The 14,419-nt window shown below is 32.5% G+C and overlaps 1 protein-coding gene across 1 annotated transcript in view; it reads right to left on the reverse strand.

The window, feature by feature from the left end:
* Positions 1 to 557: 557 nt before the first annotated feature.
* Positions 558 to 14,419, reverse strand: part of LOC129227648 (leucine-rich repeat-containing protein 58-like) — a 35,515-nt gene continuing 21,653 nt past the window's right edge. Inside the window, exon 4 of the mRNA XM_054862238.1 lies at positions 558 to 993. Within this exon, the coding sequence (XP_054718213.1) occupies positions 800 to 993 (194 nt within the window). The 3' untranslated portion in view covers positions 558 to 799. The remainder of the gene's footprint in view (positions 994 to 14,419) is intronic.

The following is a 14,419-nucleotide window of genomic DNA, read 5'->3' on the forward strand; positions in this document are numbered from 1 at the left end:
AATATTTTACTCTATAAACATAACAAAGACAACAGAACTAAAATATTCAAAGATTTTTAAAAAATTCAAAAAATAAATTTAAAACTTCAATGTTTTAACAAAAAGATAACATTTTTTTTTGCATGAAGATATGCTATTCAACTTACAACATAATTTACAGTAGAACTTTAAAAACCAGAATTAATTGAGACTATATGTAGTTTGGATATTCAAATGGTTGGGTTTTTTGAAAATAATCAAGAAAGTACAGTACAAAAAACAGTACTTCTTTTAATCAAATAAAGTGGTTGCACACTATGCATCAAGATAACATTCAGAACAGTACATAATGCTACAGTATATAATTAAATTTTTTAACAAAATTGAACAAAAACTAAATTTCATTATTTACTGTATATTAAAGAAAAATGAAAAATATTTGCAATACGGTATTCACTCTGTGAGGAACTATTATACAGCAATTAAACAAAGAAAATTAAATGAAATTCTGGGAAATACACTAACTTTCATTTAAAGAAAGTTGAATTATTTTTTGTAAGGAAAAACCGACTTAAACTCATTTTTAAAAAAATCAGATTTATGGTCAAGAGAGTTTTCAAATGTATGCTCCGATTTTTGACATTCTTCTGTAATTTAAATCAACAACTTCATGTTACATCGCAATTTATAAAAGCATGTCACACAAATAACTGACCTATTTTATATTTAAAAAATACATATTTATTTCTTGCACTTCAAAAAACTTTTTATCTATCGTCAAAAAAAGTTTGAAAATAGATGGGAAATTTTGCTACTGAAATCATCCCAAAAGAACTCTGCGCAACCGGCTTTCTGGCACATCACTATCATCATCAGAACTGTTTGAGTCAGATGTGCTGCATGATGGCGAAGTGCTACACCTTGGTGAGCACAGATATTGCAAAAGTGGAATCCTGTATTTCCCACAAAAATCAACAAACTTTATGTGCTCAACTCTGACATCAAAGTACACACCTACAAGAAATAATCATAGTAGTAAGTAATGAAGCTCTTAAAGTTCATAATACATTTCCAGTTGTCAATATAATTGAACTTGGATTTCATAAAAGGTTTATTATTAGGCATGTAGTAAGGCATATTAACACTCAAACATAAAATAAGAGCTTATGAACAAATTTGATTCCCCCATCGCACAGCAAGAGGTGCTCGTCGATCTGATCCTAAGGCAAGCACAGTCCTAATTTTGACTTCAGGGTGCAATAAGCAAAAACATTGAAGTCCCCCCCCCCCACACGCAACATCTTGCAATGTAATCAGAGTTGGAAACTAGGATGAAAAAGTTAGACATTATTGGCAATTGGCTTTTTTGTTTTAGGTACCAAAATATTATGCTTAGGTACAATTTTCAAGTAATTCGAGAAGAATTACATGAAATACACTGCCAGCTCAGTCATTTCCAGCCGAGGACTGCAGTTTCGTGCTTATTAGTACTCAACAGCCCAACATAGGAAAGTGACTGAGCTAGAGATGGAAAAACTTCTTAAGGAAGCCAAGATTGCCGAACAAACTGGTAGCTAATATAGAATTAGCACAGACCAGACGAGTGACCGAAGCAATGGTTCGGTTCAACTCGAGGATTGAAGGCAAGGCATGGTATATTTAGTAAATTACCACCCATTAGCCAGGCCAAAAGCAGAATTACATGAAATACACCGCCAGCTCAGTCATTTCCAGCAGAGGACTGCAGTTAGCACTCATCAGCCAGGCATAGGAAAGTGACTGAGCTGGAGATGGAAAAACCTCTTAAGGAAGCCAAGATTGCCAAACAAACTGGTAGCTAATATAGTCCTCAGTTGCCTTGCCTTCAATCCTAGAGTTGAACCGAACCATTGCTTCGGTCACTCATCTGGTTTGTGCTAATTCTATATTAGCTGCCAGTTTGTTTGGCAATCTTGGCTTCCTTAAGAGGTTTTTCCGTCTCCAGCTCAGTCACTTTCCTATGCCGGGCTGATGAGTGCTAATAAGCACAAAACTGCAGTCCTTGGCTGGAAATGACCAGAGCATTATGACATGAAACATTATGAACATGACTAGAACTTAACACTCCGTCAGGCGCAACTGATCTATTAGGCACACCTCGAACTCTTTAGTTAGCCACGCCCCCTCAATAGCTCATGGAAAAATGTATATTCATTTTCTCAAATAAACTTATGTTACATTCAAAAATCATGAAAAACTGTTTTATTTCTCTTCTTTGGTGTTTGTAGTTGACAATTTTTTCGTAAGAAAATGTAAACATGCGTAGAAAAGATCAGTAGATGAAAGTGTGCTTCCCAGGCTCAATGCGCCCGAGCGTGTTCTACAACATATTGCGCCCGACGGAGTGTTAAGAACATTTTACCTAGCAAATGATCATAATGTAGGCGAGTAAATGACCAATTTATCATATTGTGGAACCAAAACATGGGTGAGCAAATGAACATAACAAATTGGCGAGAAATTCCTCATCCATTATTTGTAAATATACAGGCGAACCAAATAACCTTTTAACTTTCTACAACGGGCAAAGCCATATGGATACCGCTAGTACATAGTAAAAAATCTATTCTGCAAAATATATAAAGCTATCGAAAAAGGACAACTGGACATAAAGTTACGAAACATAGAAGACTGTTATAATGCACACCTCAGGACTAGAGACTAGAGCTTTTGCGTTATACAGGTTTTGGCACTCTATAGATCATTTTACAAATTTTAAAACTAATATACAAAATAAATCTGTATATTTGCACTTCAGAGTAAGTTTTAACTGCAATGAGTAATAAATTACTAATTCTATAATATATATATATATATATATATATATATATATATATATATATATATATATATATATATATATATATATACATATATACATATTTACAAATTTTGAATACAAATTTTCATTTAAAAAGTTTGAATTAGGATGGAGAGATGAAAAACTGTTTCAAAATTTAACTTTCTTTAATTTTTTTTTTTTTTTTGTTTGCAAGGCAGAACAGAATTCCTTTTTAACTACAAAACTTATTGCTTACTTCAGAAAACTTGTGCGGTTTGTAGAAAATTGTGTTGTATAGGTCGACGTTATGAAGGTATTCTACTGTAGTCAAATTATTATTTTTTTCATATGTATGGCACCAAAAAGGACCATTGCACGGGTTCTTAAACTGGGTGCCGCGGCACCTTGGCCCTGGTAAGAGGTAAGGGGTGCTGCAAAGTGCCCATAATATCAATGTATGTATGTTAGTCTGGTTTGCCAAATATGGTCACCTAGACCAATAAGGACACTCCCCCATTTTTACTTTTTTCTATACCTAATATATAGAAGAAAGTATTGGTTACGTGCAAATTTTCAAATTTCGAAGGATTAGAACGTTTTTAGGTGTATTGAGTCAAATTTGACCATTGTTGGAAAAGTTTTTTGTAGCCGCTCTACAGCAAAAACTACCGCATGACACTAAACGAAATTTGGGAAACATATGTGCTCCTATGTGAACTTGTGCCCATTGGTTTTTGGCACGAATTCCTCTAAAGGGAGTGCAGACCCCGAAGTGGTTTTTTGAGGGGAAAAAGTAGGAAATAAGGAATCAAAAATTAAAAAAGTAGGAAAAGTAGGAAAAAAATCGCTTAAAAAAGTAGGAAAAAATAGGAAGAGGTAGGACTACACACACGTCAAGACGACTGACAATCATTAGTATGGAAAATAAACTAGTGGAAACAAAGATAGTAATTACAAAAATATGAAAATAAAATCTAAACAAAGAAATACCTTTCACCAATACAGTAATAAAATTTTTAAGTGTGAAAGAATAAAATGCAATATAGCGATCGCAAATAAATAAATAAATAAATAAATAAATAATAATAATAAAACTCCTATTTTGGTTCAATAAAACCATTTTTGTTTCAGATTTGTTTTGTCAAAAACGAAAACATTCCTTCAAGAGCATCCATTTATCATTTAAAAATACTATCACTTTCAGCTCCTGTTATCATAAACTATGATACAAAAGCAAAGCAAATATTAAATTAGTTTTAGTCAAAAATAATCAGCAGTTGACATGCATTCTTGCATAATCAGAGGCAGATTTTTGAATTTGAAAAAAAAAAAAAGGAAAACGACTGAAAATACAGAACTAAAATAAATGTGTTCTTAAATATGGGGCATAAAATTTATAACAAAATAATTAAACTAAATAAATAACGAAATAAGTCAACTAAAGGGTTTGTACTATGTTATGTATTTTTAGCATTCAACATACATTTTTGTTTCAGGCACGTCAATTATGGGGGTCAATTTCTCCCCTCCCTGGCTTTGGAAAATTAATGCTTAGCTATACATGTTTGTGCGGTTTTTTTTGTTTGCAGATAAAATTTGCATTCAGTATACATCCTTCGCTAGCCACCTCCGGGGGGGGGGGGGTCGGGGGGGGGAATCAAAGTGATGCGTCAGTTCTAATTTTAATCAAGCAATAAAAACGAATATTGTTTTAATAGTTTGATGATTTTTACCTCCTTCTTGTTCCAAAATTTTTTGGCACGAAAATAAAAGGAAACATCCATGCATGGTAAACATAACATTTTTATCAAAGACAAAGATCAGTTACTAATGTTTCTATGTACATAAAAGGGAAGGCAAATAGTTTATCTCAATCCTCACCATACAACAAAAATATTCATTCGGAAATTGTTCACGAAATTGAGAGTGAGGGGGGGAAGCACTTGGCATCAAATGCCTGCATATATCTCTTTCTCCCCCCTCCTTTTGATCAGGCGCAATAAGTACAATAACTTACAGTAGATACGCCGCATCGGTATAATTGCCGCACCCCGAAAAGAGTTAAAAGTATGTCAAAAAAATTTTAAATGCTCAGAAATGTCGCATTGCCAGAAACACAGCACATAAAAATGATGAGCAACTCCTCGATATTGATGATATATCAGAGTAGAAAATACCCATTAAAAAAAAAATACATATTAATTTGTAGCTCTATCCCCCAACTTTTAAAAATGAGAAGAAATAAAAACAAAATATTGCATTTAAATTGATTTCCGATTTTGTTCTCCAAAAATCGGGAACGTTTTGCCCATCCAGGTTTTGCCGCTTTATTTATTTATTTTTTGCAAATACACTCTTTGCAAGGAAAGAAAATGAAATTTTATAAATTTTATAATCATGTTTACGATTTAGAATGAACAATAATCATATTTATGTACGAAAAAAGTTTCCGCCATTATTTTTGAAGTGGTCCGTTTTTGCGAATTTCTGTTAGATGTCGCTTTTATGTTGTACTAACATCAATAAAATATGTACAGTATACAAGTTTTTCAGTTTTTGTTTCCTTATGTCCTTTTAAGGTTTTACATTGCCTTTCTGATTAAATAGAGCTCCATTTCACTTGTAATCATACAAAAAATTGGCGAATAGGAAATTCGGTTTTTCCCGCATTTTTTGAACAGTCGGCCGTTTACTTTAATTAAAGCTTCTAATTGATGGGTAAATAATATATAATTGCATCAGAATGTGCCAGTATCTATTTTTTTTTAGTTTCGTTAATACAGTAGGACTGAAGTCAGGGCGATAAAAAGGAAAGTCGATCATAAACGCCGCAACGGCAAAAAAAAGTCACTTACGAAAATTTAACTTTTAAACACACAAACGCCGCGGCGTTCCTTCCAGAAATTACTATAGTCTAGTCATTCAATGAAAAGCTAAGGATCCGCTTGTTCCTTTTACTTTTCAAAATCAAAACATGCAGAAAATTATCGGCGCGGCATTGTAAAAATAAGAATCAATGCACAATTAGAAGTGCTAAAGAAAGAAAAAGTAGGAAAAAAAAGGAAAAAGTAGGAAAATAAGGAGAGAGCTCTAAAAAGTAGGAAAAAGTAGGAAAAATAGGAACTCTTCGGGGTCTGGGAGTGGAGCAATGGAACGTTTCTTGAGTTATGCATGATTGCTATTCCCCAGGAAGTAACTGGCGGAATGAAACAAAATTTAGTCCATATGTTGCCCCTAACATGTACACGTGCTGACTCAATTTTGGTGTCAATAACTCAAATGAGGGTTCAGCTATAGAACGTTCTTTGTTGTCACTTGTGGCTGTTATATCTCAAGAAATGATGAACGGAATCAAACAAAAATTTATTGACAAGTAGCCCTTAGAAGGTATAAGAGCAGATTCTAATTTGACGTTAATAGCTGAAAAAGGGGTGGTGCAATCAAACCTACTTTCTTTTTCATTGCGAGTGCTATGTCGCAGGAAGTAATGCTACATTCTGGATGAAATTTGGAATTAAATGTGAACCTATAGGTAAACAGTACCGACCGGTAGCAGTCCTCGGCTTTAATTGACTGAGCTAGTGGTGTATTTCATGTATTTCTGTCGTAGCCCTGGCTATAGGGCCGTAACTTACTGAATAAACAGAGGTTGGTTCAATTTTGGCGTCAATTGCTACAAGAGGTGCTGCCTTTTTTTTGTTGTGTGCAAATAAAAATAGCTTTATTAATGCAACTATGAGAAAGATAAATTGTAATAGACTGTCGTCTATGTACAGTGGAAGATCATTATAACGCCGACCTATATAACGCAATTCTCTATAAACCGCACAACTTTTCAGAAGTAAACAATAGGTTTTGGAAGCTTAAAAGATCCCTCTGTTTTGCTTTGCAAACATAAAAATTGTTAGGCAAATTAAATTTTGAAAGTTTTTCATGTTTCCATCTAAATTCAAAGCTTTTAAATTTAAAATTTGTACTCATAGTAAACAAAAAATACCAGATGGCTCTTGAAAATGCAGCTGTTATGCGAACCATGAAGCTAGCAGAAGTCAGGATAATGCACTTTCTTTTGATTGTGAAACATATTTATTTGTGAATAACTAATTGTAATATTGGTGCTTTAATACTCATTGCAGATAAAACACATGTGCTAATATATAGATATATTCTGAATGTTAGTTTCAAAATTTGTGAAATGATCTATATAACGCAAAAACCTGTATAATGCAAAAGCTCTGGTGCGTTATAATGGTCTTCTACTGTATTTCGTGTGATTTTAATAATTGGGAAATAATCAGAAATATTATCTCAATGTTTTGAAATTTTAACTGATGCCATCTTATGTTTGTTAACAAATAAAATATTTGTAATTAATTTAAGCAAGGAATTTAAAATTACTTTCAATTTTCGCTCTTTGCTTTGCTTTTGGGATAATTTGGAAGTTGGGACGGTCGTCAAGTTTTTGTGCGCGCAATTTTTTTTTTGTTAGGAATATTGCTTTCTCGTCAAGCATGGGGAAGGATCAGAATTCATAAGAAAGATTTAGAAGAAAGTTTCGTGATGGCCACAACATACTAGTTTGAAGTAGATACCAAAAATGCACTACACCGTGACTTGCTCGTCATCAGAAAGCCTAATTGATGATAAAACGTTATGAGCGAGTTATAGCCTGGCTTTTAATAATCAGGCTATAGTTATTATAGAAGACTGATGTAAAAAGTGTCTGATCTTATTTTCTTGTAAGTGTTGTTTCAACATAGTCCAGTGTAGGTTACTAGAATAAAAAAAGTTGCATATTATTCTTGTAGCCAAATTCATGTAGTCAGCAAATTCACAAAGATAAATGTCAAAGTGTACCGTAATTTTTTTTCCTGTGATTTGATAACCTATAAAAGTAGATTATTGGCCATTAAGGCAGTGGTTAGATTTCTTAGCACTCCAGTATCTTTCTAATGTGACACCAGAGTATTGGGTGTTGGATATGATGATGTACTGCATATGCTATACATATATGCATGAGTTGTGCACATGAATGACAAAAAAAAAAAGATTTATCAGTTGTGCCAAATATGATGATTGATCATTACTCCTTTCCATGGAAGTAAACATTGAATTTTTGATAATGTTTTTTAGGTTCTCATCAAATGTGGCTTAATACAATTAAAGACTATTTCAATTCATTTTAGTTTGATAATACTTTTTGGCATTTTTGCCTTCAACTGTGAAATTATCTTTGGCCCGAGTTTTCCTTATTACAGCCCAAGTTCTTAAAGAGACCAAATCGCTTTTTGTTGCTAAAATTGCTAAAAAACACAATTGAACTTAAATTCACTTGGTTTTATTTTTTCTTAGTTTCTGTGAATCATCTAATGAATATACAAAAGCTAGTGAAATTCAATCATAAGGGAACGAGATATTAAAGTTTGAACCTTAGGGTAGCCACTTATGCAGGCACTTTAAATAATAGAAATTGACTAGGGTGCCAAGAGAAAATTCTAATTCTTCAAAGGGTGCCACAAGTCAAAAAAGTTTGAGAACCTCTGGACTATTAGATATTAAATCATGGCTGTAAAACTAAAATGTTTTGTTGCAAACTATGACTAACAACCTCTTATTTTGAAACCCTGATTCTAATACTATCCCCTTGGTACACCAAGACATTTTACATCAAAATAAAAAAACATTATAAAAAAAAATTAAGCTGTATCAACCCGAATGCACGCACCCAAGAGAAAAACTTGTAGGCTTAGGCCATACTTTGACTTTTATTAAGCACTACCACTAGCAAAGCACACCTAAGAAGGAGGGAAGGCATAGGGGGCTAAGTCACACCTAACGAACTTTTTAAGACTCCATACTTGGGAACTGTTCCTTCAGTCAACAAAGATATCTCGAAATTGCATTTTTAGTATTGAATAAGTTTGGGAAATTGCTTAGGGAAAACCTCAGGTCTTGTTCCCTCCTCACCCTTACATCACCAAAGAAAGCCTAGATGTTTCTACGAGGTCCAGGGTTGGCTTTTTGCCGGCAGAAACTGGTTATAACCAGTAAAAACTGGCAGAAACTGGTAGAAACTGGCAAAAACTAGAAAATGTTTTTAATAGCTCTAGTAATTACGTAATGACAGGCAATTAAGTAAAATAAAAAATATAACCCCATTTCGTCATTTCAAAAACTTAATATAATAGTTATTTAATAATTAGTGTAAAAATATGTTAAATAACAAGACTGACATTTCCAAAGCAAAGTAAAATGTATCATAGTTGAAATTGCTATGTGTTAGAAATTTTAGCCTTGTAATGTTGTAAGTAACAAATTTTTCAGTTTGTTTATAATTATTTTGTTTGCATTCAAGATATAAAGTCTAATATATCAAATATTTAAATAAATACAGATTTTTTTTATTTCATTAAACTCTAAAATTCAGGAACTTGTCATTTTACACTTAATATAACTGAATAAAGCTATTCTCAAAGAGCTCCTGCTGCTGCAACTTACTGTGCTGATTTAGCGAAAAATGCAATAATAGAGCTTGAAACGAAATATGACTACAAAGTATTATCTTTTGTAACTGATAATGAACACAAGATGCAGTTAATGAGGAAAATTATTGAAGAAGAAATGCCATCTGTTACAACTTATGGGTGTTCAGCTCATTACTTAAATCTTCTTGGACTGGATATCACACCAGATTCTCTTATTAAACATGTGGTTTCAGTCCAGAAATATTTCGGAAACCATCACAGGCAAGGAGCTTGACTAAAGGAGTACCCAAAAGCTGTGAAACCACACACACCTTGTAATACATGGTGGAATAGCCAGGTGGACTGCTTAGAGTCGTTTATGAAGAATCGCCCACATTATTTACAAATACTAGAAGAATATGAAGATGATATTCATGACAAAGGTATTGTTCAGATTATAAATAATCAGATGATTCACAAAGAAATTAAACACTTGCTGCTGCAGATAAAACCTGTTAGTATTGCTCTGGATTCAGTTCAAAAAGAGAACTGCTCAATTGCAGATGCTTGCGATGTTTGGATTCATTTAACAAAAGACGCTCTTATGTGTGCTTTTGAGAAGGAAGTGATGCACAGATTTAATCAAGCAGTTACTGATAACCATTTACTAGCCTATATGCTCCATCCAAAGTATTTGGGAGTAAATTTATCATGTAATCTAGAAGAAAGTGCCCGAACTTTACTCACAAATATTAACCCTGATTATGTACCTTATACCATAGCTTTACAAAACAAATTGGCCCCTTTTCCGGAAACCTATTTTTCCAATCAAGTTATAACAACTACGCCAGCTACCGCATGGTGGTTCAATTTGAAAAAATGTGCTATAGATGCAAGTTTTGTGAATCTTGCTTGTTCTTTGATGATAATGCCAGCTAGTTCTGCTGGGATTGAAAGAATCTTCTCAAATTTCTCCTTTGTGCACAACAAATTGAGAAATTGTTTAGGTTTAGAAACAGCATCAAAACTTTTATTTTGTTACAGGCTGCTGCAGTGTGAAAAAATGTAAAATTTGATTTTGAATGGTGATAGTGTTGTAAATAAATTGTACTTGGGTTAATATTTAATTATTTTTCTTATACATTTTCTATTGTATGTCAGGAATTGCATTTATGTCATTTTTTGAGTTTCTGCCATAAATGTGGCAGAAAGAGGTTTTTGCCATGCCGGTTTTAACCGGTTTCTACCAGTGGTTTTTACCACCTCGGCAGAAACCTGCCAACCCTGACGAGGTCGGACAAAAGCCTAAACAAAAGTACTGGCATACTGTACAAAACTTGCGTGGTTGGATTGCAATACTACATTTTCCCATCTATGGGGATTTGTAACATCATCTTTCAGTTTTTTAAGACTTCAAATCCAGCTTTAATTTTAACATAGTTAGTATTTTTAGAGTGTGCAACCTCATACCTCTGGAACCCCAGGGGTCGCGGGGGTGCTATGTATGCTGCTATTTAGATTTACTAAACAGTCTAAAAACATAATAATTAATAAGTAGCTGCACAAAAGACAGTAATAATTATAACAAAATAGCATAGTAGTTAAAAATTTATATTTTCAATAGGTACAAATATTTTGAAAATGTAATTAACTTAGAACTAAACTACAAAAACTTTGTTTTTCGCCTTGGCTTTGTTTGGTTCTCCTTACATTATTTTTTTGAAAATGTCCGTAATAGGGGACTGCTTTTCCAAGGTGTCTTTGGAATATTTTTGTATTTTCCTTTCCAAACTATAAAAAACATTCTTATCCACATTAAAACTGTCACAATGCCTAATATTATTTGATCAAGGGGCAACATTTATTTATTGGGAGAAAATATTCAGTCTCTCCACTAATGCTTTCACCACGTCAGGGATGAGAGTGGTCAGAGAGCAAAAAGGAGGAAATCCAAAAAAATTTCATAGAAGTGATGATATCCAAAAACACATCAAAATAGAACCTGGAAGCAATGATATTTGAAATTCAATAAAAAGTGGCTAATATACCAGTTTTAAAGATAATACGTATTTAATTTAGTATAAGTAATATTTTGTACAGTTTGCTGCATTGTACAATTTCTTGCAAGATTGTTTATAAATAAATAAACCTAAATTTTGAAAAAGAGGCAACAATTTCTAACCCCTAAGTTATTGAACAAAGGGTTGGGGGAGCAGAGGTCAATCTTGGCTGCATCACACAATAGTGACAACTTTTCATATTTTTTAGAGAAAAATACATTTTTTTTTTCAGTAAAAACATTTGAGTTTATAGTATTAAACGAGTGAGAACATAAATTTTAAAATTAGGTCTGTTTGTAAAGTAAAAATTTACAACGGAGAGAAAAATCAAAAATTTCTTTATGTGGTAGAGCATACTTTTCATAGTGAGAATTGAAAATTAATAAATATATATGTATATAAACTATTGGTTATCTTTTTCTTTGCGTTGGAACCCAAAATTTGTCTTTAAAAACTTCCTAATACGATTTCGGAATCAAAAGAACAACTTGCAGCAGCTTCATTTAATCATGAAATCTTAAAAAGTTTTAACAGGCTGTAAAGCTCTAAACGGTTTGAGATTCACCATAAATATTTTATACACTTTTTAAAATACACAAAAAAAGTAACCATGCCAAGTTTCAATAAAATTCGAGACTATGGGTGCTATGCCACATTTTTTGATTGACTTTTGAATTTTTCCCAAAATAAATTAAAGAAATAAAAATATTATTGAAATGATGAATCAAATAAGCAGATATAAGGTAGCATATAGTGAAAAACCACACAACATTAAAAATAATTGAAATACTTGCAGGATGCAAAAAGATTGAAATCTCAAACGAGGCATGCAAATTTCGGCGCGGCACGTGTTTGACATCGTTGGTATGATTCCAAAACATAAGTTTTAGGCAGATATCGCGGAGGATGAAGATTCGACGGAGAAAAATAGAAAAAATAAGAAATAAGAGACCAAAAATTTGAAAAAAATCGTATTTTTTTCCGATTTTTGAGAAAAATAAGGCCTAAAAGAGGAAAAAAAAAGGAGGAAAAGTTCTAAAAGTCAACAGAAAAAGCCGGAAAAATCTCATCCCTGCCATGTACATTAAAAAAAAATGATTTGGTTTTTCATATTTTTTTTCCTCAATTTATTCAAAATTTTTCTAGCAAAAATTCTTGTAAAACTTCTCAGTTTTATTAGATTATCGGGGGAGACTATTTGATTAAAGGAGAATCTATAATATTATGTCTATAGGGAAATATTCGGCTGCAGTAGGCTTTATTTAGTGGGGTATTTGTTTATCCATCACCCAATTAAGCAGACTGATAGTTGATGAGTGAAAAGGCTTGATAAGACTAAAATACTGATCGATTAAATTAACTGATATAATCTCCAAAAATTTAGGAAAGACAAAAAAAAAAAAATTAAGTAACTCTCAATATTTTGCACTCTATAATACATAATGTTACTATCCTTCCGTATTTCAATATTCCACCCCCATCCTAAACGTCTTTTATTTTTCAGAATGGTCTTATTTTCTTAAATAATAATAAACTTAAGGGAAACACTTGATTCAAAATTTCAAGTGGGCATGGCAGAGTGACGAGGGTGAAAGTCCTTTACTACAGAATATGATATATGTATAAAATGATTACAAATAATGGTTAATACAAAATTAGTGATGACCAAAAATCAGAATAACATATAAAACAAAAACGGCACTTTTTACAGAGGCGGACATGATCGGGTTCAGAAATGCGGGAAACAAAAAATTGGAATTGGAGTGCAAAAAATGGTTAGAAAGTACTAATTTTACATGTAATTTGTTAAAGTTAGAAAGTATCAAAAGGGTTTGACCCTTATTTTCAAGGACCCATCAGAAAAATTAAGTACTTTTCCAAAGCCCTTAGTAGGCAGAATAAAATTCAAGAACTTTAAGAACTTTCAAGAAACCTGGGAACCCTGACTGAAAAAATTATGCATTTATTTTAAATACAATTTTTTTCCAACATTCCTGTTGGAGTTAACACCTATAAAAGTGCCCCCACCATTCACGTTGCTTCAAAATTCAGATAGAAAAGGTTTTTATATCAATATATATATATATATATATATATATATATATATATTACACTCCAAAGAGAAAAACTCCATTACTACTGCTTTTGCATGCACTACTGCATGGGGAGAAATCTATTAAAATTAGCAATTTGTAAAAAAAATTGAGAAAAACAGGAGAAAACAAAGAATCAGGACAAATATTTTTTATCAGAAAAATCAGGACTACAGCGAACTCTAATAAAGTAAAGAAGTTAGCTTTTTCACGAAACACACCACCAGCTCAGTCATTCCATCTGAGGACTAGTTTCATGCTTATTAGCACCAGTGGTGTGCCCATAGGGTATACTCCATATACGTTGTATACTCTCAAACTTTTTTTAGACATATAGCGTATATTCTCGAACTCCAAAAAGTTTCATATTATGACATATTATGTATAGTACCTGGACGACCGAGCCTCGCTAGGCGTTAAAAGAAATATTTTTTGTCAGCTTGTGTTTTTCTAAGGTTCAATGCTTTTCCAAATATGCTTGAAAAGCTTCACGTTAACGAAATATTAAGCACTCGACCTTCTTATAGCACTAAAGTACCAAACAAAGAAGATTCTAAATGTAATTAAATCAACATTTTGCTTTAAACTATCTGTCACATTTGTTTCCACTATACAATTTTCTTGTCAGTAATTAAAATATTTTGACCTTGGAGCCAGTTTTGCTGTGGTGAAATTGGTTTTTAACGGAATACTTTCTTTCATACTATGATACGTTTCACTATTTTATTTCAATCAAGATTTTCTTTTTGAATAAGTACTTTTAGTGTAGTTGGTCACTTTACGCCAGAAAATGCTACATACAGCATGATATCCATCCAAACTGATGATCCACAAACCATTCCAACAAATGATAACAACTGTCTAAACAAAACATAAACAGTCTCAAGGCATACGTTTCTTCAAAATAAAATTTAGATGCGTGATTTAAAAAACACGTTAAACTACTTGAAGTGTAGAAAGAAAATAAAGAAATAAAATAAAATAGGACGGTCAAGCAATAGT

This window comes from Uloborus diversus, chromosome 8 (assembly GCF_026930045.1).
Source record: "Uloborus diversus isolate 005 chromosome 8, Udiv.v.3.1, whole genome shotgun sequence".
Lineage (NCBI taxonomy): Eukaryota > Metazoa > Arthropoda > Arachnida > Araneae > Uloboridae > Uloborus > Uloborus diversus.